Below are 23,919 nucleotides of genomic sequence, written 5' to 3'. Positions count from 1 at the left end.
TTTATAATTGTATATTTGCTGGTGAATCTCTTTAGAAGTTCTTCCCGAAAGAATGTATTTCCTATCTAAGTGTTTTGATGAGGCAGTCTCCTCAGCTCACATCCCCTCTCCCTCTATGTGTCAGCTACAAAGATTACCCGGTTTCGGAATAAGTCCAAATGATAATTTTAGAGCCTCTTGTGAACTCTTGGGCTTATTTTTTTTTTTCCTGAGTTAAAAAGAGGCTGAATTTTGAGTGAGTGAGATAAGAAGGCAAGACTGTAGTTTTTCAAATGCAGAAAAGAAATTGTAATCTGAGAGTGCCAGACAATTTTTTTATTAAAACCACTGTTTTGTCATTAGGTGTAACCTCTTCTTTCTAGGCATGACTGCGGTACTTGACACTGAGTATTGAGTCATGAGAATGTATTTGGTAACAGTCAAAGTCCTGACAGTGTGACTTTTAATGTTATAAAAGTCACAAAATTGTCTAAATCACCAGTGCATTCACTTTACTTGTATATTAATGAATTTTGGGGGTACAGTTAAAATACCGGTTATTGAGTTAGAATGTTTAGAGGGTATTAAAAACTAAAAAAGTGTCGGTTATTAAATCAGTGAGTTTTGCAGTGTAAGAAAGACTTAAAAATTGAATTAACTCAAAATTGCATGTTTGGAATTCATGATACCAGTAGAAGTTGCCTCTGAGTAATAGCTGTGATAGTATAAGGTTAGCAGGTTCAGCATTCTGAAAAAAACAGGTTCAGTGCCTCCACTGGTGGAAAACGTAAAAGTTAACAGTTCATCTCACAGTAAAGATTTTAAAATACATATGCTGTATAAGTAAATCAAGCCAAAAGATTTTTTAAAAACCCTGAAAAAACTGTTGCACATTCTGTTGCTACAGTTTAAGATGTATTCTCCAAACCTTCCAAGTTCTAGTCCTGAAGCTTTTAGCTTGATCTTGTTTTTCACAAAACCTGACCTGGGTTTGCAGTAGCATGTGTATCAAAAGGTTATTAGTCACTGATTTGAGCAGCTTCACAGCTTGTGCACCCAAGACTTTTGTCTTCTGACAAGGGTAGTTTAACCCCAACTGTTCCATTAAATTATTATTATATTTTAACACCAGGACGAAAGCAGATTGATTGAAAGGTTGGGATTTTGATTTTGTTTTCTAAATACAACAGCAGTTGTTATAACACTGCAGTTACTGGGCTTCTTAAATGTAATATTTAATTAATCTTGCTTTCACTTGTACCCATAAGGCTACAATAACTAGAGGGAAATAATGCTGTTCACCTCTTCACAGGACTCCTCATTTTCTACCTGCAGGGGTCTCATTTGGACATAAATAAACTTGCTATTGTAGCCTCTTCAGGATTAGACCTCAGTCTGTAGTTCATTTTATTTTGTTTTAATTATTGATGGGGATAGCATAGTGAATTAACACTCTACTATTCATTTTTTGCTTTCTGTGCAACCCATTCTGTGTCTGTGGCACACTTTGAGCCATTAAACAAATAGGAAGGTGCAATGAAGTATGCACATAAACATATACATAAAAGAAAAAGCACCACAGAATTTCTTCAGAACGAGTACTCACTCATATAGAAAAACATTATGGTAATACTCAGCCTGTAAGATGGAACTTTGACCTCCTGCAAGGTAGTTGAAAAGAAAATGAATTAAGAAGTAGAAATTAATCTACACCAGAAGCAGAAATTGTAGGTCAGGCTTAGAAGGCTATATTGATGAGCGTTAAACTATTCTGTGCATTTCAGAAGGCTGTGAAGTGTCTCCTCCAAGAAAACACCAAATAGAAGAAATTAGACCAGAGGGAGGCTTCTTGTCCTTCAAAACACACATTGCCATGAAGTTGTTACATAGCAACAGCACTGATACTTACCTGTGATTGCAGGCTGTCCCGCAAATACCATTGGTACCTGCCGGCTTATTCCCACTTGTATTCCCCAGCAAGAATTATGGCAAGCATTAGGTGGTTTCTGCCTGCTCAGTCACAGGCACTGGGTTGTTTATAAGTTGTGTGTGTGAATTTTACTTCCCCCTCCCAAGTGTTTTTGGAGTCTATGTATCTGATGTGTCTCATCTTGTAAAGATATTAGATTAAAATCCTGTTGTAAACTATGACTTGTTAAAACGAGTTAAAAAAAGAAATTACGTATGTTATCCATCCAACCCAGCCCATCCCTGACCAACAAGCAGCATACTGGATATCTATTTTGGTTTTGCCTTCCCCAGAGAAGGCCAAGTTCTTCGATTATGAAGAAAAGAAAAATTGAAATGTTGAGAAACATTGCCTTAAACTTAAGGAAGAGAAATGGGATACATAGGATAGAGATTTTAATACAAAAATTACAGGTGTGTAGTTCTAGTGGTGCCATCGTTTTTAGTTTGTTTGCTTTTTTTTTAACAATGGATAAAATACTGTGCTTATTTTGCTTTCAGTTCAATAAAGTATTTTTATTATTTTTTTTTCTTTTTTCCTCCCTATATCTAGGAATAGCCATACAATTTTTGGTTGTTTATTACAATTTAATTTATTACAGGATTTTTCTTTCTTGGTACCTTACTTTTGGGTAATGTTTTCTTGGATTTGTGTTCTGTGTAGAAGTCTGAAATTCTTCTTAACCATTCCTTCAGATGGTGTAGCTCCTGTGTAACAGCCATACAATTCATTGTTTAAGGAKGTGCTCAATAGTGTAAGTCAGCTTTCCTGGCACAAAACAGATTTATGTTGATAAACCATTACAATTATGTGGTGCTGACTTCAAGAACCATTGTGGGAGAAGGTCATGAATAATGTAGATAAGGCAGATTAACCCTGACATATGTGGGAGATGAGCAGACAGAAAGGGAAGTGATTAGGTGAGTAATACTCTGTTTTCCATGCTACTGTAAATTAGCATCAGGTAGCTTCTCATGTCTTTGCCCACACGCTTTTGATGTACCCAAAGATTAAATAACTTTTGTTTGTTTCCATGTTTGTAGCAAATTTTCTTACAGAACAGTGAGACTATTCATGTACAAAATTAATTTTAAATAAGCAAAATGAAGCATTTAAGTCTGTCAGGTGTGAAAAATAATCATGCTCAAAGTGCAGGCAAGTGAGCTACTTCACACAAATTGGTTTATATGCTGCTTATGCTAGTAAATATGAGGTAACTCTTCTTTGATCTGCTCACTGAGGCAGATAATGCATAGCACAAATAGTGTCTTGCTTTCATAGCTTGAGGGGAAAAAATAATAGTTACTAAAAGAGAGAATGGACTGAAAAACAAACCTGGGCATTGCATTTACCTTGTTTCTTCTTAGTAGTGCTGTTTGTGGGCTGGAAAGGTTCTGGATTAGTTTACATCCTGCTGTTTTTAAAAACATCCTGTGGAATTCCCCCATGGACATGAAAGTTGTTGACTTCCAAACTAGACAGCTTTAAGAAGGAAGATCTCTGTAGCTGAAACAAGGGATTCATACTGGAAGATACTGGACAAGTATGTCTGCAGGGATCCACCGCCTTCTTTGGGATAGAACGTGATTTCTGGTTTTATTTTACATATTTTCCAGTACTCCAACAGGTAGAAGTCGCTTGAATGAATGTATATTCATGTGCCTGCATGTTTATATACATGCATATGAAATCTACGTATTTTTCAACTTTTCTTCTGAATTTGGTGAAAATAATGGTGACTGTTCTTCTTTCAGAAAAGGATTTCATAATCCAAGTCTTAATTCTGTGAGACATCACTAATATACCTGGAAGTCCTCTTGCTGTCCACAGTTTTACCTGTACTCTCATCATTCCATGCTAATAATTAAGGTCTATGTGTGGTGGCTGAAGCTTATCTCGAGGACTTTTCAGTAGCAGGATACACTTTTTGTTTCCACAGAGAAGGCAGGGAAGGTCCTGCCCTCATTTGTGGGTGTTTACTGTGAAATTTTCTTTCATGTGCGGCTAAGAACGGTTCAGGCAGATAACTGAACTGTAGTTCCATACAGTATTTAGCTGGATAGTATATGATGTAAACACTAGTTATTTTCTCCAGTGCTCTAAGTCAACTTACTATAATAGCTAAAAATGGGAGACATAGGGCAGTTTTTAAAGTTTTTAGAGCTGGATTAAGTTAGATGAAGATTTCTTCTTACTGCTGCTGTGTCTGAGAAGACACCTGAAATATTTGWCCCGCTCATACTGATGCATACAGTACTGCCATGGTACAATCCATTGATCCKTCTTAGGGCTGGTTGCTTATTGAGGAGCAAAAATTAATGGCTTGCATCTTCCCTCTTGTGCGGAAGGCGTGGGAGGAGGAATTCTTCATGGGCCATGAACTGGGTTTCATACAACATGTTTAAATAAAAGGTTGTTGCATTAATGAACATGTTTGCTGCCAGATACATTTTTTCCATCTTACCATACAAGTATTTGGGTTCCTGGGTGGGGTTCGCATGTCAAGAGCACCCATACAAGAGTAGTACTACTGTAGTACTTGAAGTACTACAGCCTGTGGGGAGGCTGTAGACCTATGTTCGAGAAGCTAATGAAGGACTGTAACCCATGGGATGGACCTGTCCTGGAGCAGGGAAAGAGTAAGAGGAGGAAGGAGTGGCAGAAACCACAACTCCCACTAAGGGACATGGGGGCTAGGAGACAAATAGGGGAATAATGAGAGAAGTTGAGCTTGGGAAAGGGATATAAGGGAAAGTGATTTTAGTTATGTTATTATTTCTCATTACTCTCTTATTAATTAATAAATTAAATTCCTCAGGCTGTTTTTTGTTCCTGACAGTGATTGGTGCGTGATCTCTCCGGTCCTTATCTCGATCTGTGAGCTTTTTCATTGTGTTCCCTATGTCCTGCTGAGGATGGGAATGACAGAGCCACCAGGTGGGCACCTGGAGGCCAGCCAGGGTCAATCTACCACAGTCCACATCTGGATCTAAATGGATGTCTGCAGGAATAATCCTGGTGTCTTATAGTATGTTTTTGGGGAATTTTAGGAAAATGTGCTTTCACACCAGATTATCCTCCAGCTGTTTTTTCTGTCAATATTAACCCCAAACCGTTGTTGTCCTAAAAAGGAAGAAATAGAAGATAAAGGAGAAATTTAAATTATATATGTTGGTACCTAAATTCGGGTGCAATAATGAAGCAGACAACTGTATTAACCTTTCTTTTTTCCTCCAGACTTGTGGTACTCTTTTGAACATGTTCCTTGCAGAGAAATTTCCTTTTGTCTCTGTGGAACTGGAGTGTGCCATGGAGTTAATAATGAGAATATATGATAGCTTTTTGTGCCCTCCTTTCACTGTTATTTCACACAGAGGAAACAAAAAGCCCCGAAGTGATGTTTGCTCAAAAATTTTGAGGTCACAGGGAGAGCCACTTCATGCTGCTGGATTGCATCAGGCTAATTAGTGCACTACCTGAGAAGCAATATAGGATATATGTTTCTTACATTTATTGGGAGGTTACAGGTCAGGGGAAAAGTAAGCCTTGTATTCCATTGAGGAGTGATGGATGGAACAGAGTAAATGAGGATTGCTGGGGTGGAATGCAAGCAGGGTCTTTGTCAAATGTATCATCATTTTGGTCATGCGTTGCTATTGCTGTCCCACACAGGGCTCAAGGTTGCCTCATATTCTTGTGTCATCTGAATAAAGGTTGGGGAAAAGTACTTGAATGTGATTCTTTCAGAATAGACTACGTTTTTAAGGGCTTGGCCCTGTTGGAAGTCAGTGTATTTATTTGCTTCCTGCAGCAATGGTTACAACTAAGCAGCCATATTTGTTGTATTTTGGAAACTGTAGTGAACTACAGATTCTTAGGAGTGCCCAGGGGTGATTTTAAAGCGAACCTTCCTTCCTGTTTCTGTCCCCTTCATCCCCTGGGGATGGGCTCTGAAAGAAGCAAAAGGAGAAACCCTTACAGGGTGTTTGCCAAGTTTGTGATATCGGGGCTCCCTCTAGTGGTGACACCTCTGCCGGGCTCTGCAAGTTGCTGCTCTCCGCCTGTTTCTCCTCAGTCCTGATTTTTTTCCCCTTTCCTCTAAATCCCACATTTAGTTCCTATCTATGTTAGCTCTTTAACTTTTTCACGTATTATACGTAGTGGTAAAGGAAAAACGTTTGATGTTAAAGCTAATGATTAAAAGAAAATGGATACAAAAGCACACGTGTAACCACTGCCATTTCCCACATCTCTAGTGTAATCTTAATTTAACTGTGGCTTTGAGGTGGAGATTTTTAATGTTAGTTCTTAAATTAATCAATGGGAGTCAGATGGAAATGGAAAACATGCTGACAGTGCTCAAAAGTAGTGCTTACCAAGTATGAGATGGCAGGGCTGCTTCATAATCTTTTCAAAATCCTTGTCTTGCAAGATCTGTATGTTTTTAATCTATCTGCCTGAGACATGCACTTGCTACATGGTCTGAGTGGCAGTTGTACATCTAGACTGAATAGTGTTGATCAGTGTCCAGATGCTGCTGTTAGATACTGTTGGATCAGTAATGATGACTTTGCTAGAAATCAACATTAGAGCTACTTTTCTTTCAATCTGATACAAGTTGTACTTTCAGAAGGAGAAACTTTGAGCCTATGCATTACTATGTCATACTTTTTGTTATATGGAAGCAGAATTGTTTTTAGTTTACTCTCTGTTGTCTTCTGTTACTTGTTATTCTGTTCACTAAATAATTGGAATAGAAATGTCTCTTAATGAAGAAATGCCATGTGTTCTTTGTAGTATAACTGTCATGAGTAAAGCAGAATGCATTTGTTGCCAGAGGCAGTGGGGGTCTTTGCTACCTCTTCACAAGTGCTTCTTTCACTTGTGTATCATCACTGTCCTAGAAGTTGCTGACCAGTAAAAGCTGGCTGTACAGCCAGGACATTATTCATTAACTCTGGCAGAAAAGACAAGTAAGTATCCTGTCATTGAGTGTGGAGACAATGACAATTTGTAGGGCATATCTTAAAAGTATGTTAGCACTTCTGAGTTACATTAGTGTTTTTATTACTAGTGGATAGGATTTGTCTCTAGAATGGTCCATTTTCCTACCATTTAGGAGGAAAAATTGGGTGAAGGCTAAAACAAAGTAATTGCATCATTGGAGAGCATTGACATTTGATTGATTCTTACAGGTGCAATTACACTGATAGTAGATGACTTGCTTTCTTTGCCAAGGTTGAGTACAGTGTTGCCAAAGATCTGAAGTGCACTTTGAGTATATATTCCAAAAGGTGTCCAAGATACAATGCCATCGGTTTGTGGCTTCAAATGTCAATGAAGATACACCTTGCTAGTGAGGAAATGCAGTCTTTCTAAAAGCCTGATAAAACTATGGGTAGGTTATAGTATAAAAGGAAGAGGTCCATGGAAGAGTCCATATAGACTTCTTAATGTATTTTCCAATGTTCTTATTTGCATTATGAAATCAAGATTGAATTTACTATTTTTTTAGTCTGTTACAGTGTATTATTTGAATTTCTTGTCAAATGTATTTCAGACATCTCATTTGAATACCTTGAATGGTATCTTTGTACAAATGCAAATAGCTTCTTCAAAATGATTATTGTCTTCTATTCAGTAAGTGCCAATTCGTACAAAAAAAAAAAGGAACTTGGTAGACTGGAATTAAGGTTGTTTGGGCGACTTTTTTCCCTTGCAATTTTTTTATTTAAGCTGCATAGCATTTATATACATAATACAGATATTACATATAATTTTTTTTCCCTATTCAAGGGTGGATAGATGCACAATTTCACCTTTTGTCTGTTGCAAGTTTGTGTGCTAGAAACAGAAACTTACTGTGGATTTGTCTATAGTCTGAAATGTGTAAATCACTTCTTTTTAATAAACTTTCTTTAAAGTTCTGGCCAAGATTTGTGATGTATTAGTGCATGTTGATTTAAGGAATTACTGTTATGATTTCATCTTATGTTGTTTAGCACTCCCATGAAAAGTGTGCAATTTAAGTAATTTACTAATAACTTATATTTAATAATATATCAATCGCTGGGAAGTACTAAAATTGGAGAACTTTGGTAGCTTTAGTAAAAGAAATGTAACTATCTGACTTCTAATATTATTCTGGTTATTTTGACAAAATTCTTTAGGTTTCTGGCTGTATTTTATACCACACATATATAGTATGTATATGAATAGTGGCGTTTGGTTATTTGGCTGTAAAGTGGGAAGTCGGGAGGGTCCTGCTCAGTGGTGGCACTTTATTGTGATGGATGTAGTCAGAGCTGCAGGAATGAAAAGGTTTTGCCCCAGGGATGGGSCCAGTAATTACTGGTGTAATGGCAGCATGGTTCCTGGTAATGCAGAGTGCCAGTCACCAAACAAGGCTTGTTAAGTGCTTTTTACCAGTGTGAACTCTTTTGCTTTTTATTGTTCACTCCCAGCTAAGGAAGTGCTTATGTTGTGTAGTTCCTGTCTGGCTTCCAACATAGTAACATTTCTCATACAAAAGCCGTGTCATTGTGCCAGAATTCTGCTGATGCTTTTAAAGATCAAGGTTCCATGTAATATTTGTCKAAACTGACTTGCTTATCTTTTTGTGTTCTGTTACTTTATTTTGCAGTCCTAATAAATGTTCTTGGCAGGGAAAGACAAAGTGAAGCCAGATGTAGTTTGAAAATGTCTTGGTGTCACAAATAATGAATGAATGGTGTATTTCATTTAAAACAGGAAGCTCACTCCATTGCATGGACTCTCCCTACCCCATTGTTTCATATTTGTGTCACCGATTTTATAATGGAAGTTACAGGAAACAGTGATCTCAGGTGAAACCTACCTGTACTTCTTGGTAATCATGAAATGTCTYTGTGCTGTCATAGATTCCTTGATTTGTTAGATCTTCCTTGGGTTACATAGTAGAAGCAAAATGTTCAAAATTCTTTTCAACACCAACAAATTCCACCCCTCTGCTCATTTTAACGTCTGTAACAAAAACCAGTCTTCACAGTAGCTTCATTATTAGTTATTACCATAAAATGTTATTCTTCAAATTAGTGACATGGGTGGGATGTGTAGCAATTTGGGAAGTGCAGAGTTACAAAATTTCAGGAAGTAACTAAAGGTTTCCCAAATAGCTTTTTCTGTACTTTGAAAGTATTTTCACAAGTTGTTTAAAAGTGTAGTTTCTGCATTCTTCCTTTTCTCTAAATAACCCAAGAATGCCTTTGCCAAATATTTTTCATCAAGTTTATGGATAGTGACAAAACCACGATACATGCATACTGTTTTTCTCAGTATGTGCAAAAGTTCTGAAGTTTGCTAAGGTTTTAACCCTTGTATTTTATTCCAGAACTTGTTTTTCAGGTTTACTCTGAATTTTATATAGACTTACTGCAAGATGCAGAAATTAGAGGCAAAGGTACGGTCATATAAAGTAGTATCAAAATAATTATGTAAACTTCAGAGGTTTGTGTACATGTTTGTATGGGCTTTAAGGTACAGTATAAAATTATTACGCAGGCTGTTTTTCTTTTAGTTTCTGAAGATGTKCTTTCTTGTATGGAATTTTCATAAAGCTGCTAAGCTTCCTTCACAGCTGCATCATGTTCACAGGCATTCATTCTAGGATTGAATAAAAGTAGTCTTGTTTTCTTCTTTTACTTCCGTATGATCAGGGAGGTCTATTTTTTGGCAAAAATTATACCACTAGTTAAAAGTGTGATGGGCATTCTSCGTATCAGACTCCATTCCAGTGACAGTTCCACAAAGACATTCAGATTTGCTATTAATAATACCTTTTATAAGTAAGTTACAGTGACAAACTTCTGTTTTTTTCTATGAAATTACATAACAACAGTGGTAAATAAAAAGTGTAGTTTTTATTCCTCTGCCTTATGCAGTGAATAGATTCAATTTTTAAAAATTATCATGATTGTCATCATAATCATTATTTAGGAGGCACCAGTAGATACAATAGAAAGTGTTGAAATTTTTAGGAAAATTAATCCACAAACACCAGAGGTTTATGGCCAAAAAGGAGACAGAGGAGTCCCGCAACTTTATTCATGAATAAAGGGAGAGGTCATGGGCATTTCCCATGGGGTCTCTCTAATTCATAGAGGATGCAGCCTCTTTTTATCCTAATTTCCTGGCCACAGTTCCCTCTCTCTTTCCCCATTGGCTGAGGTACTTGAGAGTTACAGGCTCCCTGAAATGTCTGATGAAACCTCCCCTTCTATCATACATTGCCCCCTTTCAATATACATCTCTGTGTCTCTGCTCTTGTACTCTATTAACATAGTCTGGGCTAAGTCAATCAAAGGAATTCCTATGGAAATCCTTCCCATTGTTTTCTTCTATTTCCCAGTACCAGCCTTATCTTACCCCCAGAGTTAGTCTGCAAAGACACTCCCTTCTCATTCCTTTCAAAATTATCTTACTGTGCTAACAGCAGCAAATAATTGACTTCCATTGTTGTGTATGTAGTGTGGTCCTATAACCCATAGTCCTGAGGATGACAGGAAGGAATTTGTCCATTATGATCTGTGTGGTTTTTGTTTGTCTTTCTTCAGTTTAACAATTAAAACCTTGAGATAGTAATAAGTAAAATATAATAGTGAGTGAAATGTTGTGGCAACAGCCTCTTTGATGTGAAGATAGTGAGAATAGGCATGAAGAGGGAGTTAGGGTGGCAAGCTGTAGATTTAGTAGCTTGAGAAGAAGTAGTATGTTAGTGTTCAAGTTTTGACCTTTGTATCACTGGTGAGGGATCAGTTGAAGGATGGGTTGTCACTCTCCATCTACCATCTAGTGCCTTACAGGTTGTTTTTACCCCAGACTGAAAGTTCACTTCTCTGTGTTTACTGCTCCTTTCACTTTAAAGGAGCAAGTGAGCAATGTTCCTGGCAATGTCACCACAGAAAAGCATGATTTTAAAAAAGTAARGTTTTCTTTACAATCAAATTGTAAAATATTGATAGCCTCTGCATGATTCAAAAAGTTATAGCATGGCAGTCTTCTGTTAATATTTGATGATAAATGTACCTAGAAAGGCAGCAGAATTCTTTTGAAATGCCATGCTGGTTATCAAGTGCTCTCAAGATAAATAAAAAACAGTAGAGAATTAAAGCACTAAGCCAGAKGAACATTGAAGAGCTTTCTCCTACTTTAAAACACTTGTAAGATTCATTCAACAGGGAATGCTTTAGTTTGATGTCAGAATTGGAGGGAAGGAGAAGCTGAGGTAATGCTGCATCTAACCACCATCAAAGCCTGCTAAGAGAAAGCAAAGCAATTCAAGAGTTGCTGTTGTATAGTAACTTAGAAGTGAATAACTTTGACCTTCCTAATGCTGCCATTAGGGTCAGCAGAGCTGCTCTCGGTTACTGTGCCTGAGGGCCAATTGTCTTGGTAGGGAATAATAATGTGACCAACTTCTTGTAAGAAGTAGTGAGATGAAGTGGAAGCCAAGGAGAATAGAATGTGCTGAATTTCAGCTTGCATTGCAAGAAACAAGAAGAAAAAGATGAAGTCCTTCTGACTGCTGATAGGTTTGAGTTCAAGCAGTGCTTCTGTGCAGCAAACTGCAAAGGAAGTAAAAAAAATTCTTCAGGCTTCTACTTTTTGTGAACAAATAAGCAAAACTTTCCTTTATCTCCCTAAAGACAGGAGACACATCATCAGGGCTGTGGAAACACATCTGCTATACTTTAGCTGCTTTTCCCCTTATTTAGTTTAAGTAAGCTTTGAAATAAGCTTTGAAGGTTCAGGCATTAGGCCTAAAATGGCAGCAGTGAAATGAGGACATAATTAAATTCTTTTTTTTTATCTTACCATCAGACATTTCACTTTTTGACTATTTAAACAGTGTTTTAAACCCATTTGATTTGGTTGAATGCTGGCACACACATTTTATGACTTGAGCTCACATCAGTATTAAGATACTTTATTCTTCTTACAGTCRTAATTAAGTAACAAAGTTCAGTAACATTTCTTGCTCCTTATTTTCTTTCATGTCTGTGTGCTTAGAATGGGAAAGGAAGGATAACCAACCAAAAGTCAAAAACTTTTATTCTGTGGGTACAAGCTCTTGCTTGGGAATGGAACATCATTGTTGTCTTGTATTTGTTTATATCAAATCCATTCTTGAAGGCCTTTACTGTTTCTATAGGTGGCATTCATTTGTAAATGATTAAGACCCAGGAAACACAGATCAGTTTGAAGAGCTACCTGATTTATTTATTTTTCTTACTTAAAGAAATAAAATATGTAATCTTGATTGCTTATTTTCTCTCAATACTATCATTATTTACAGGTGTCTTGCTGTGTGTTGGCTAGATCTTTGGGTATATTATTTAAGTTTTGGAATGTGTCTGCAAATATTTCCTCAGCATATTGACTCCTGTAAATAATTACTTTTTATTACACTAAATAAATCCTAATTGAATGTTTGCTCCTTTATATGCAGTTTGTTCCATTTCAAAATTGTGAAAGTTCACGCTAGTTTTGCATAATAAAAATACTGGTCTAATTAGCTATCTTCCTTAATAATGCACAGTTTTTCGAAGGTGCATTTTGCTGATGGTTCAAAAAATGTACCGTCTCTCTTTTTCTTCTTTTCAGATTTATCCAAGAATAGATTAACTGAAGTTCCTACGGAGCTGTGCCATTTTGTGTCACTGGAAACACTAAATCTATACCACAATTGTATTAAAGTTATACCAGATGCCATAGTAAACTTGCAAATGCTAACTTACTTAAATTTGAGGTAAGTGTAACTTTGTCACATTTTTTTGTTAATTTGGAAATCTGTAAAACTTTTCTTGTCTGCACTTTATAAGCTTCTGAAACAATTGACTCTATTTTTCATTTTACTGAAAACAGTAATGCCAAAGTTCGTTGGCTACAGAGACCGCTTTTTCTGAAGGCATCATAAATGCCAAAATGTGAAAATAATAATTAAAAGAAAAACCAAGTAATATTAATCCAGTTTTCTTTCCCTTATTCTAACAAATTCAGAACATCGATCACATCAGCACAGTTTTATTCTTCGAATTCACTTCTGATAACAAATTTGTAAAACATGACATACATTTTGTAGTTAAAAAGGTGGAGGGCCAGAGACAGAGGATTTATCTTTTTCTCCATGGGGAATGGAATGGAAGAGTGTGATACCGTATCTAGCACTAGTGTAGTCATATTGTGAAAGAAACACAGCTGCTGCCTTTTTTAGGAGAAAGTGGAAAAGAATTAAACACCTTTCCCTCCTTTCAAGGAAAAGCCTGTGTGAATACTAATCAATACAGAGAATAGCTGCTAGTTAAAGTGCAGGTGAATGCATACATGCATTGATGGAGGGCAGATGAGCCCTTTCTCAGCTGGGGCAAGTGTGGAGTTTCCTTTGCAGTTAACTGTCAAAGCTGTAACAGTGAAGATAAAGTCTGGGCTTTGGGAGAAAAATGTCTGAATAGAGGGTGAAGTGACTCTTGATCTTTTAAATTCAAGGTATGAAGGTTTGGTCATCAGTTTTATCAACATAGAGGATCTTTCTCAAGTCATTCTGTTTTATTACTGTACTGCAGTTTTGGCCACTGGGTAACACTATTTTGGCTCTAAAGATTGAGGTGTACTAGTGTGTCTTGAGTATCTGCACACATACCAGAAATAGGATTTGCGATTTTGAGTTAGTGTTTGTTAGACATACATAAAGAACTTAAAACTGGATTAAATTATTAAATATACATAAAACATCGTGGTAAATTTTGGAATTAGAATTAACTCTGTTAAAACTCAATGTTGTGAAACAGTGAATTAGAACTCAGTGTAGTGATAGAATTTGTCTAAGTCATCACAAATCTATAATAGATTTATATCATGTATGACAGTAAATTGGAAAAAATGAAAGTATTATTTTTGTTTTATTAAGTAAGGTTWATTTCTCTCAGTTTAAAATCCCCTCTTCACTTGGATGTGCCCTTTCCCATGTTAGCTGAATGTAGTGAGCAGTCTAAAGAAGGAAATACATCCTTGACTTTCTAGCCACATTGTTTCTTGCCAAGAAATACATGATAGATTTAAAACGAATATTTTTCTGCCTGTTACCAGCAGAGCCCATATGTTAAATAGCATTAGAAAGGGATGCCAAGAGATCTAAATATAGTCGTTGGACCTTGGTGGATACTGTTCATGTTTTATTTAAAGAAATTCCTTTTAAACTAATGATGATGTATTACTCATTTGCCCTGATAAAGTTCTGTTCCTTATCTCTTAGTGGGTTGCTTCTGAGTTCTGTGGAGCTTAAAAATTGTTTTTACTTAYTTTTTTATCTGTGTCTGATCTGCTGATCTGTGGCATAGGGTTACTGTTTTAGGGTCTAGGCTTCCTCAATTTGAGTTCTTTAGAACTTAAAAAAATATTTCCATGTAATTTTTTCGATGAAGTTGTGTTTTGGTCTTCTGTAGGGGCGCTAGAGGTAAGAAACCTGGCTCCACAATAAGCGCTGATACTTTTTTTCAGCTGCTGCTGGTTAATAGTTGGATTTCTCATTTTTATTTTCTTTGGGTTTGTTGTTTGATATCCATCTGTCTCCTGGCCTATGCAACAGAGATATGATGGTAGTTTGCTTTGTACAACATTTTGAGACGGTTTGTACAACATTTTTGGAGCATGAATGGGCATCTCTATGTGCAGCTTTGTAGCACAGTGCTGGATTGACAGTTGAAGAAATGCTTTGCAGTTTGTGGAATTTGTATTTTTGGTTTTGTTTCACCTTAACATTGCAACTCTTACTGACATTACACAGGACAGCTTTTGCCAGGTGTCTTCAGAGTTCAGTTGTACATATTTGCTGTCTGAAGCCTTAACATTAAGGCAGGAGCTAATTAAAATGTTTTATAGTGGGACATCACTTTAGGGTACTGTTTGTTGTTTTACTACAGGATAATACTCATAAGAGAGAAAATGTTTTATTTTAAGAAAACCTTTAAATATTCTAGGAAAGAGTCATTATTATGTTATTCTGACAAGCATGAAGTTTATTCTGGGAATTGAGCCATAAATCAGTATTTCTAATCATGTAGAGATCACAAAGGGTCACGTTTGTCATCCTTAAGTTCCAGCCTATGAATCTTGGGAAGAAATGAACCATTGATAGTCCCAGAAATTTTTGCTTTATTTAGCTGGATTACTTCAATAAAATCATAGAATAAGATGTACCAAGTAATCTTATACTCTCAATGTGCTTTCAAGTAATTGAGAAAATAGCCTTTTTGTCAGTATTTATATATTTGTCTTCCAGTTGGAACAAGAGGCGTCCATTTTAATGGCACATTAAAACTACAGGAATGTTTAAATACTTGTAAAATACTATTTCAGTTGACTTTCCTGTATTCATTAGGAAGGGAAGCAGCTGTTCCTGGTGGCAAACGGATGTGTCACAATGTTGTTAAACTGATACAATGCTTTTTTTTGCAGAAGGTACATTCCACAATATTGCTTAGTCAGTAATCAGGTATTTCTGATGTACAAGTGTTTAGTTGATGATTGCTGTTTGAAAATGTAAATTCTATTTGCATAAAATCTAACCCATGAAAATGAAGAAATTTGGCAACTCTCAGACTTGATGTGAGTATACAGTAGAACATCACTGATGGTTTTAATATTTTTTTGTTTTGTTGCAGTCGAAATCAACTTTCTTCTTTGCCAGCTTGCCTGTGTGGTCTTCCTCTAAAAGTCTTAATTGCAAGTAACAATAARCTAGGTTCCCTTCCAGAAGAGATAGGTCAGCTAAAACAGTTAATGGAATTGGTATGTTACTGATGTTTTTTGTTTTTTTTTTCCACTTTTTCTTTTGACTTCTTTTGAGTTTAAATAGAAACAGTAAAAGTCATTTTTCACACATATTTGAACAAGTGCTTCATACTGTAATGTAGGTTGAAAAACTTAAGTTTTTAATTTCTCAAGTGTGTTGGACAATAACACAATAAGAGTTTCTTATGTTCCTCAGGACTCCTTTCAACAACATCACTGTCCTTGGTTCATTCAAAACTCAGTTTCTAAGTTCCTCGCCTTTACCAGTTTTGCTCACTGCCTCCTCTGGCTCTCTGTTTCCCTGTATCAAGTTCATAAGTTATGGCATCAGGCTCTGCAAGTGCCTGCCTGTAGCACTTCCCCCTTCTGCTTCCTTTTTCTGTTGTTACTATCATCAGCTTGCCCCATTGCATTCCTCTCATGATACTGGTCTTATCAGTCTGTTTTCGTTTTATTTCACTGCATTTGTCATGCAACCTTCCTTTCCTGGAATATCCATCTAAACAGATCTACAAAATGATTATACTCCTCTTGTTTTCAAAGCTGTACACACAAATACCATTTCTGCAAGCAGTAGATCATTTGTGTTATATCATTCAGTCAGTGAGAGTCTGAAAAAGCAAAAATTATTTGGTGCTATGGCTTGAAATTAATTTAGTTGCACGTTTTTTTAAAGTTTGTGTGGAAAATATATATAAGAGAATGCTTCCCTTTCTTCCTCTTCTTCTACTATATTGTAGGCTGAGACTCTGAATTCTTTATGACATGAGTGTTATTTCTGTTCATTTTGACCTTTTGAGATACAAATTGAGACAAATAAACTACATATTGACACTGATAATTTATTCATAGTAAAACAACCAGATCTGAACTTCCTTTCAGCTGCTAATATCTCTGTTGACAGCGTTTACTTTGCTCATCAGTTCTGTATCTGAAAGTGCTTTATTATCATATTCTTGTTTTTCCAGTAGTAGTTCCTCCAATAAATTATGTTAAAGAAATTGAGCTAGCCTTGCTTTAGACCCCAGTCCTGCTATTGATTCTTCATATGTGGAGTAAAATGGCAACTGTAGGGCTTTTTTCCTTCTGGTATTCTTGAACAGCATCCTGTGGTATCAGGCTTCTGTTACATATTACAATTGATGTGGCTGTTGATGAGTATGGGGATAGTTACTTTTTCCTCTCTGGTTTGTGACTGAGCTTAAGACTAGCGAGTTTGTTTTGTTTGGTGAGCATTATTAACTTATTTTACCAAATGCTTTAAATTTTTTTGTGTGTGTGATGGGGTTACTAAGGTTACACAGATGGTTCTGAGTTAATTAATCTTTAAAAAATATGTTAGGCTGTAGCACTGGTTTTGTTGTGCGTAAAATAGATAAATTAAAAAAATAACAATAAAGGGTGATGGTTCCAGTTTTATAAATAAGTTCAATTTAGTAAAAAAAGTAAAAATCTAGAAGCTTGAAAATCAATATAGATTATACCCAAAGTAGATTGGATGTATTTTGTTCCAACGTACCATGTGTTTAAATTGGAGAATACTGGACTTCCATATTATATTGCACTTACAGTGTAGTTTCAGTATTACTATGTCATGAAGACCAATTCTAAAAGTATTTCATATGAGAGGTTCTAGCTACATGTCTCTTTGGTAGCRTAGAAGATACATGAAAACTGAAAAAGGTCTGATGCTTGCTCTTTGTGATTAGAAGGCAGCTGGGGGGAGGTGAATGAAGAACAACTTTTTGTAAAATGACCATGATTCTGTTCAGATGAACTGATTACACAGTTCGATGCCACCATGTGTGTTTGGTACATTTCTAGTGAAATGAGTTGCATTATTTAACTGGAAATGACCTAACTCTGATGTATTGGGAAGAGCAAATAGTGGTTGGATTGAGAGTGAGGATCTGTGTTGGCATGTGTAATTTGAAGCAGTTTAGATAATAAGATGATCATTGTTCTGAAATGAGTAAAAGAAACAAACAACATTAAGTCATACTGCAGTTGTTGCACAAAAAATTCAGCTTTGTCGGAGCAATGCCAGCCTGAATAGCATGGGATTCAAGCAGAAGCACCACCCAGCCCTCTGGCAGGGAATGCTGTTTTGGTGTGTACACAGTGCTGGTGCTGGCCTGGGCCAGGGGATTGTTGTGAGATACCACTGGCTCCATTCAGTTCTTGTATAAATAGAACATTTCTTAGCAACCGCAGGTTCTCCAAATGTTTCACAAGCTGCATGCAGTGAGATCTGTGTGTACATAGCAAATGGTTCTTTTTATCTATCTATCTATCTATCTATCTATCTATCTATCTATCTATCTATCTATCTATCTATCTATCTATCTATCTATCTATCTTCTTAATACAAAATTTATAGTTTCTCTAGAATGATAGAAGCATATTTTGCTGCAAATTAGATCAGATCTTTCCAATAAACTCTGCATTTCCACCCTCTCCTCCAAGATGGGGCAGGGAATGGTTTTTCTATTAAGTGTATGTACTTTTATTAATTTCGTACCTGTAGCATAGATTACTTTGATATGCAGAAAACTTTCAGATATTCTTTTAAATTTTGGGTTCTGACAGCTAACTTTGTGTTTATAACATAAATTTTTCTTCCTGCATAGCACATAGCCATTATGTGCAAAATTTGGTTGGGAAATATACTTTTGTTTGCAGCTCTTTAATTCAATCATGTCTCTACTGTCAGCCAGGAGAGTGCAACATTAGTGTGAAGATAATACGAAACTTACTTTCTGCCAAGGAAAAGTAATCGGGCAGAGATGGCTCATTAATTGTAATGCAGACTATCAGATGTACAGTAAAATTCTGTTCTCCGTTCTATCAGGCAGTATTGCACTTCTGCCTTCTTCATGTAAGAGCCCTCTCCATCTCTGGGATGTTCTCATGTTGGAAGCCTTCAAATTTCTCACCTGGGATTTATGTCCTTTGCCTCAATAATCTAATCAGGGACAGCAGCCTGACCATGTGGGACTTGCTACCTGCTGTTTCCTAAAAGGGTCACGTGTGTGCTCACATACTGTGTAACTTCCTTTTACTGTTCAGTATGGCTTCTATGTCACAAGCTCTGACTGAGTCCATGTGGTTTTTAGAAATAATGGCTCAGTCTGGAGTCCCAAGTTCAAAATTATGTAAGGAGGAAGTTTACCTTCATTTCAATGGTTTGGGTAAACTTCTGTGTGTGTATGTTATTATGGAGTCAGAGTACCATATTGTTTTTTTCTGTTTATATTGCTAAATATATATGCTGAATTTGATTGATTTAAGATTATTTGAACTTTACCATAAGCAAAGGAAAAAGGTTGATAATTTTAATTTTCTTTCATGCCATAGAAATTAAAGTTAAATTTAAATGCACCTTACATTTCTCTGATTTTTCCAAACTGTCTTGTTATGACGGGACATGGCCTATCTGGTAAGAAAAAAAATAGAATTAATGCAAGAAATCTGACCTCAGCAAATACTAGTTTCCCTTGGAACTTGTGTAGGTGGTTGTGCTTCAGTTACCTGCAAATGTCCCTGAATCCAGGTTCCAAACTGCTGGTTGTATTGTTCCTTAAAAAATTACTAGCTTGGAAACCATAGGAGTTTGACTCTGATAGTATTGCTTCCATTACTGCCAAAGTAATGGGAAAGTTAAACACTGTCTCTGTCACGTACATGCTCATGAAGTCTTAWGAGCATAATTAGGAATAATGTTATAGGTCTTTGTTTTCCATGGCTATTTAAACAAAATAATAAAAAAAGCATGTTGGACTACAGTGTTTACTTGGGTAAAAGATACTACTGTCTCTAGAGATCTTGTGAATGCTGACATGCTGTCACAACAGATCAATCCYATTGAGGATGTTTTGAAAGGCTGTAAGTGGAAGTGGACTTTGTTTTTGAGGTTACACACTGACAGATTTCTTTTTCTTTTGTTAGTACTTCCTCTAGAATTCTGTCTCTTCCCTTGACTTGTTCTGATGTATGTGCCTAAGTATGCCTTGGTTTAGAGTTTCTTTGCCACACGGTGACTTTAAATTATGTGCTCTGAAAATCAGGTATCTAATTATGAAGTCATTTAAAGAGTGTAAATTAAAAATAGGACAGTAAAGCTTTAAAAATAAATGATCTGGGAACAGTGCAATTAACCAAATTTTCTGCCAATTTGGGCAAAAAATGCACTCATTAGCTGGGATTTTTAATTTCCTTGTCTAAAAACTACAATAATATCCTGACTGTGTTTTGAGAAGGGAAGGAAGTCTTGGCAGCCGTAAAATTCCGTTACAAGAACAAACCTTTCAGATACAGGGAACAGCATTGCCAGATCACATTTTGCTTTTAGTTATTTTTATGTTAAGATTTTAGGCTTAAAGATAGATTTAATATAATGCTTTTGACTGGTATTAAGGCAAGCATCTTCAAAGACATGACTTGGAAAYCTGACTTACTTCTAAAGCTTTTGTTGTCTAAAAGCTCCTGGATACTTTATAAATCCATTTGAAACAGATGAGAGAGTAGAAGTATTCTGTTGGCTTTTTAGGAAAATTCGGCATTACCCCATTTAGCTTTCATACTGTGAAATACTGTTTCCTTCTTTTAATACAGAAATGAAAGCATAAATGGGAGATTACTCAAATTTGCAGGTTGCCTGGGATATAAGCAGAGGTTTCAGTGTCCTTTTGGCAGCAAAAATGATAGTATTTAACAATTGTCTCATTGCTGACATACTTAATCCAAGAAGTTGGTCTTTCATATACATTCATAGCAGTTTCTTTTTATAAATAGTTATATAACACTAAACAAGATCTGCCCTGTTTTATTATGGCTTACTATGTGCGATGATGATCACATATATGCCTTTACTGAGCATAATTAGAGAATGTCATTGCTGTACTGTTGTTATTGTTGTTGTTGTTGTTATTATTATTATTATTATTATTATTATTATTATTATTATTATTATTTTATTTTATTTTGCTTAAATATTCTATCTAGGTGAACAAGAACCTTTCTAAAAACTCAGATCCACACACTAGGATTTTAAATTTCATCCAAACATATTTGGTTATATAATCATGATACTTAATTTTTCATATGAAGAAAAGAACAAAAAAGTAGAACTTCTTAAGTAAATATTTGAGTTTTGAATATTTCTATAGAAATTAAATTAGTTTTCAAAATTATCTTCTTCAGATAAGAATTTGATCTGGTTTTAAGTAATGTGCAAACGTTTTTCCATATATCTTCCTTTGCATGGTGACTACAGGCATAGATTGTTGCATTTTTTTCATATTAATAAAATGTTACAATAGTAATAGCAAATTAACTATGTTTGTATTATGGAATATGTAAGAGCTGAAAGCTGATTGTTTGTTATTACTATTTTACTGTAGGATGTCAGCTGTAATGAAATTACAGCTTTGCCACAGCAGATAGGCCAGCTGAAATGTTTAAAAGAACTGAATGTCAGAAGAAATTACCTCGAAGTTTTGCCTCAAGGTAAAAACAAATGAACAAAAAAGTATCTCTACRCTAGCTCTTGTTAATACAATTTTCAAAGTATTTTTTAACCACATAAGTAGGTATGATTAAAAAGTAGTAATTACTTTGTGTTCAAATTTATTCCATTTGAGTCTGCAGAATATAACATTCAATGATATCCACTGAAGAACAGTGTGCGAGATTTCTTCAATGGCTCTCTATGATTCTAAGCAACTTTTAAGTTGAACAAGTGTTTGAATGCAGTATGAGAGCTGTCAGCTAAGTCTCAGGGGGAAAAAAATTCAAAGTATTTGTTTTAAAATGTATTATCACTTGTATAACAATAACACTCTTTTATTTCCCAGTGCATAATGGAGGAAATGTTGATCTTATTCCTGCCTGAGTTTGTATTTTTCCTGAATGCAAAAGAAGGGTTATTCAGAAATATTTTATTATTTTATGCTAAAAATAAAAACAGATATAACATCTTCTCTCCTTTTTGTTACTTTTAGAACTAGTACAGCTTCCCTTGGTAAAGTTTGACTTTTCCTGCAATAAAGTGCTTATGATTCCAATTTGTTTTAGAAAGATGGTGCAGTTACAAGTATTACTGCTTGAGAATAATCCTTTGCAATCTCCACCAGCACAAGTAAGTAACAGCTACAATTTAAGTTGTGCCTTAATATTGGATGACTCCTTCATCTGTCATCCTTCTGCAATTGCAGGCTTCTGAATTTCAATCATCACAGGCATCAGTTGTTGATATCTAAATAAGACATAGGGCATATGTAAATAAGACATAGAAAATRTCCTATGTTCTCCATACGAACTTGTGCACCACTTAAACCAACACACGTCTAGAAGTTGTGCATTCTGTTTGCTCTTTATTTTTGTCATTTCTGTCTGCTTTTGGAAGTTAACATTGGAATATGTGTATAATTTTGAAAAAGAGTAGTGATAAATTTCCTGCATAATTTTTCTTTCTGTTGAAAAGAATTCAGTTCTAGAAGGTGGTTCTACAGTTATTTGCCATTAACTTAAAAAATATGCAGATGGTCTAAAACATAATCCATGTGAAATTTATTTCACTTTATAGAGTAAGTTTGTAGATTGTGATACACAGAGAAATAAAACTCCTCTTTGGAACTGTAGGCTCTGCGTAATAAAGATAAATGTGTGGAACCTGTGCTTGCTGCTTAAGGACAATTTTGTTGTTGACAACAATAAAAACATAGATTCAAACTGAATCTGTGAAAGCTACGGTAGTTCTTGATCAATACCTGTTGAAATACTTTAGAATTTTTATTATATTGGAGAAATGCTTTTCATATTCAATAGTGATGTGGCCTTTAAATTTAAAAAATACAAAGCAAATTGAAGTGTGCACTGAAAGAAAAAGAAAATTGTAAAGTGAAGATAAAATTGCATGGTAAGTATGCTTTGGACTCTACTAAAAACAATTTGGCCAAGAATGCAAAGAGCACACTGGTTAATTAAATGTCATTATACAATAATTTTGAAAAATAATTAATGACACAATTTATAGTTAGCAATAGGCCATCCTGTATATTTTGATGTATTTTTTTTTTGAGTTAGAAGCTCATTTGGATTTTTTTAAAGCAGAATACATTATTTTCTTGTTTTCTGTCTTAGTCTCTGAGGACTGGTGTACACAAATAATCAAGTAGATAATTGACATGCTTAGTAATTTWAAAAAAAAACAATAAAATTTCTTTTCCTTTAAGTGAAATTTGTAATATTAAGTTAATTTGAGGGAGTTTTATGCTAAGTGACATTTGGAATAAGCTACTTTTTTCATTCTAGTTATAAACCTAACTTTTTCCTTGTCCCACAGATTTGTACAAAGGGTAAGGTGCATATATTCAAATATCTGACGGTACAGGCCTGTCAGATTAAAACAGCAGACTCACTGTATCTTAATGCCATAGAACCACAGCATTTGCCACAACCTGTGGAAGAGAGGTATGTATGAAAGTCTCACTTTGCTTTTTTGTGTAAAACTTACAAACAGTGAAATAGTATATGTCTTTAGATTCCACAGTTTTGTTTCTTTAGGTGCTATTTAGAGTGTACTTTTTTTGCAGATATTTTGTTTGCTTTGATTTTATTTAACTAAATTTGCTTTTATTCTTATGAATCCCCATAAGCGTTTAGAAAATTAAAAATCAGTTCTGGTTGAAGTTAGCAACACATTAGTTGAAGTTTAAAAGTGAACCTTAGTTTAAATCTAACCTCTTTCTAGTGGACTCGTGGAACACATTGAAAATAATCACACAGTAGTTACATTAGGTATTGAATCTATATAGCTATCAATCTCACATTATATAAATTTTAATTTTGTGTGWTATTTTGTGATTTATATGTTCTCACATATTTATGGCATAGTTATCTTAATCTTTTCTAATTCATCCTAAATCTTCTGTCAGACAAAGAGAACTGCATGAGCTGTTTTGAAAATGAAGTGTGCTGATTAGTTAAGAAAATGAGGCAAAATCTTCTGTGCCTTGCATCAGATTTGCAGGAAATGTCATCTTCTACCATGATTTAAGGAACTAGATACAAAGGAGCTCCTTTCTATGAGAATCTCCATAGCTGGTTGGAAATCAGTTAGTAGCTCAGTCTTTCTTTGCTAA

The 23,919-nt window shown here is 35.4% G+C and overlaps 1 protein-coding gene across 6 annotated transcripts in view; it reads left to right on the top strand.

Annotated features, from left to right (window-relative positions):
* The window catches only part of LRCH1 (leucine rich repeats and calponin homology domain containing 1), a 121,918-nt gene that overhangs the window by 44,578 nt on the left and 53,421 nt on the right, over positions 1–23,919 (top strand). For 4 of the 6 annotated variants that reach the window (XR_008966343.1, XR_008966341.1, XM_057381706.1 and 1 more), the window contains exons 2-7: positions 9,318–9,386; positions 12,590–12,734; positions 15,646–15,772; positions 21,178–21,283; positions 21,778–21,914; positions 23,121–23,248. Coding sequence is in view for 3 of the 6 variants with exons in the window: in XM_057381706.1 (XP_057237689.1) it covers positions 9,318–9,386; positions 12,590–12,734; positions 15,646–15,772; positions 21,178–21,283; positions 21,778–21,914; positions 23,121–23,248 (712 nt within the window). In the remaining 3 variants the exon portion in view is untranslated. The remainder of the gene's footprint in view (positions 1–9,317; positions 9,387–12,589; positions 12,735–15,645; positions 15,773–21,177; positions 21,284–21,777; positions 21,915–23,120; positions 23,249–23,919) is intronic. The other 2 variants (XR_008966342.1, XM_057381707.1) reach the window with 1 other exon arrangement.

This window comes from Malurus melanocephalus, unplaced genomic scaffold (assembly GCF_030028575.1).
Source record: "Malurus melanocephalus ecotype Western Australia unplaced genomic scaffold, MMel_1.1 scaffold_523, whole genome shotgun sequence".
Classification (NCBI taxonomy): Eukaryota; Metazoa; Chordata; class Aves; order Passeriformes; family Maluridae; genus Malurus; species Malurus melanocephalus.
Note: the sequence above shows the minus strand (reverse complement) of the source record. Positions and strands in the feature narration are given on the sequence as shown.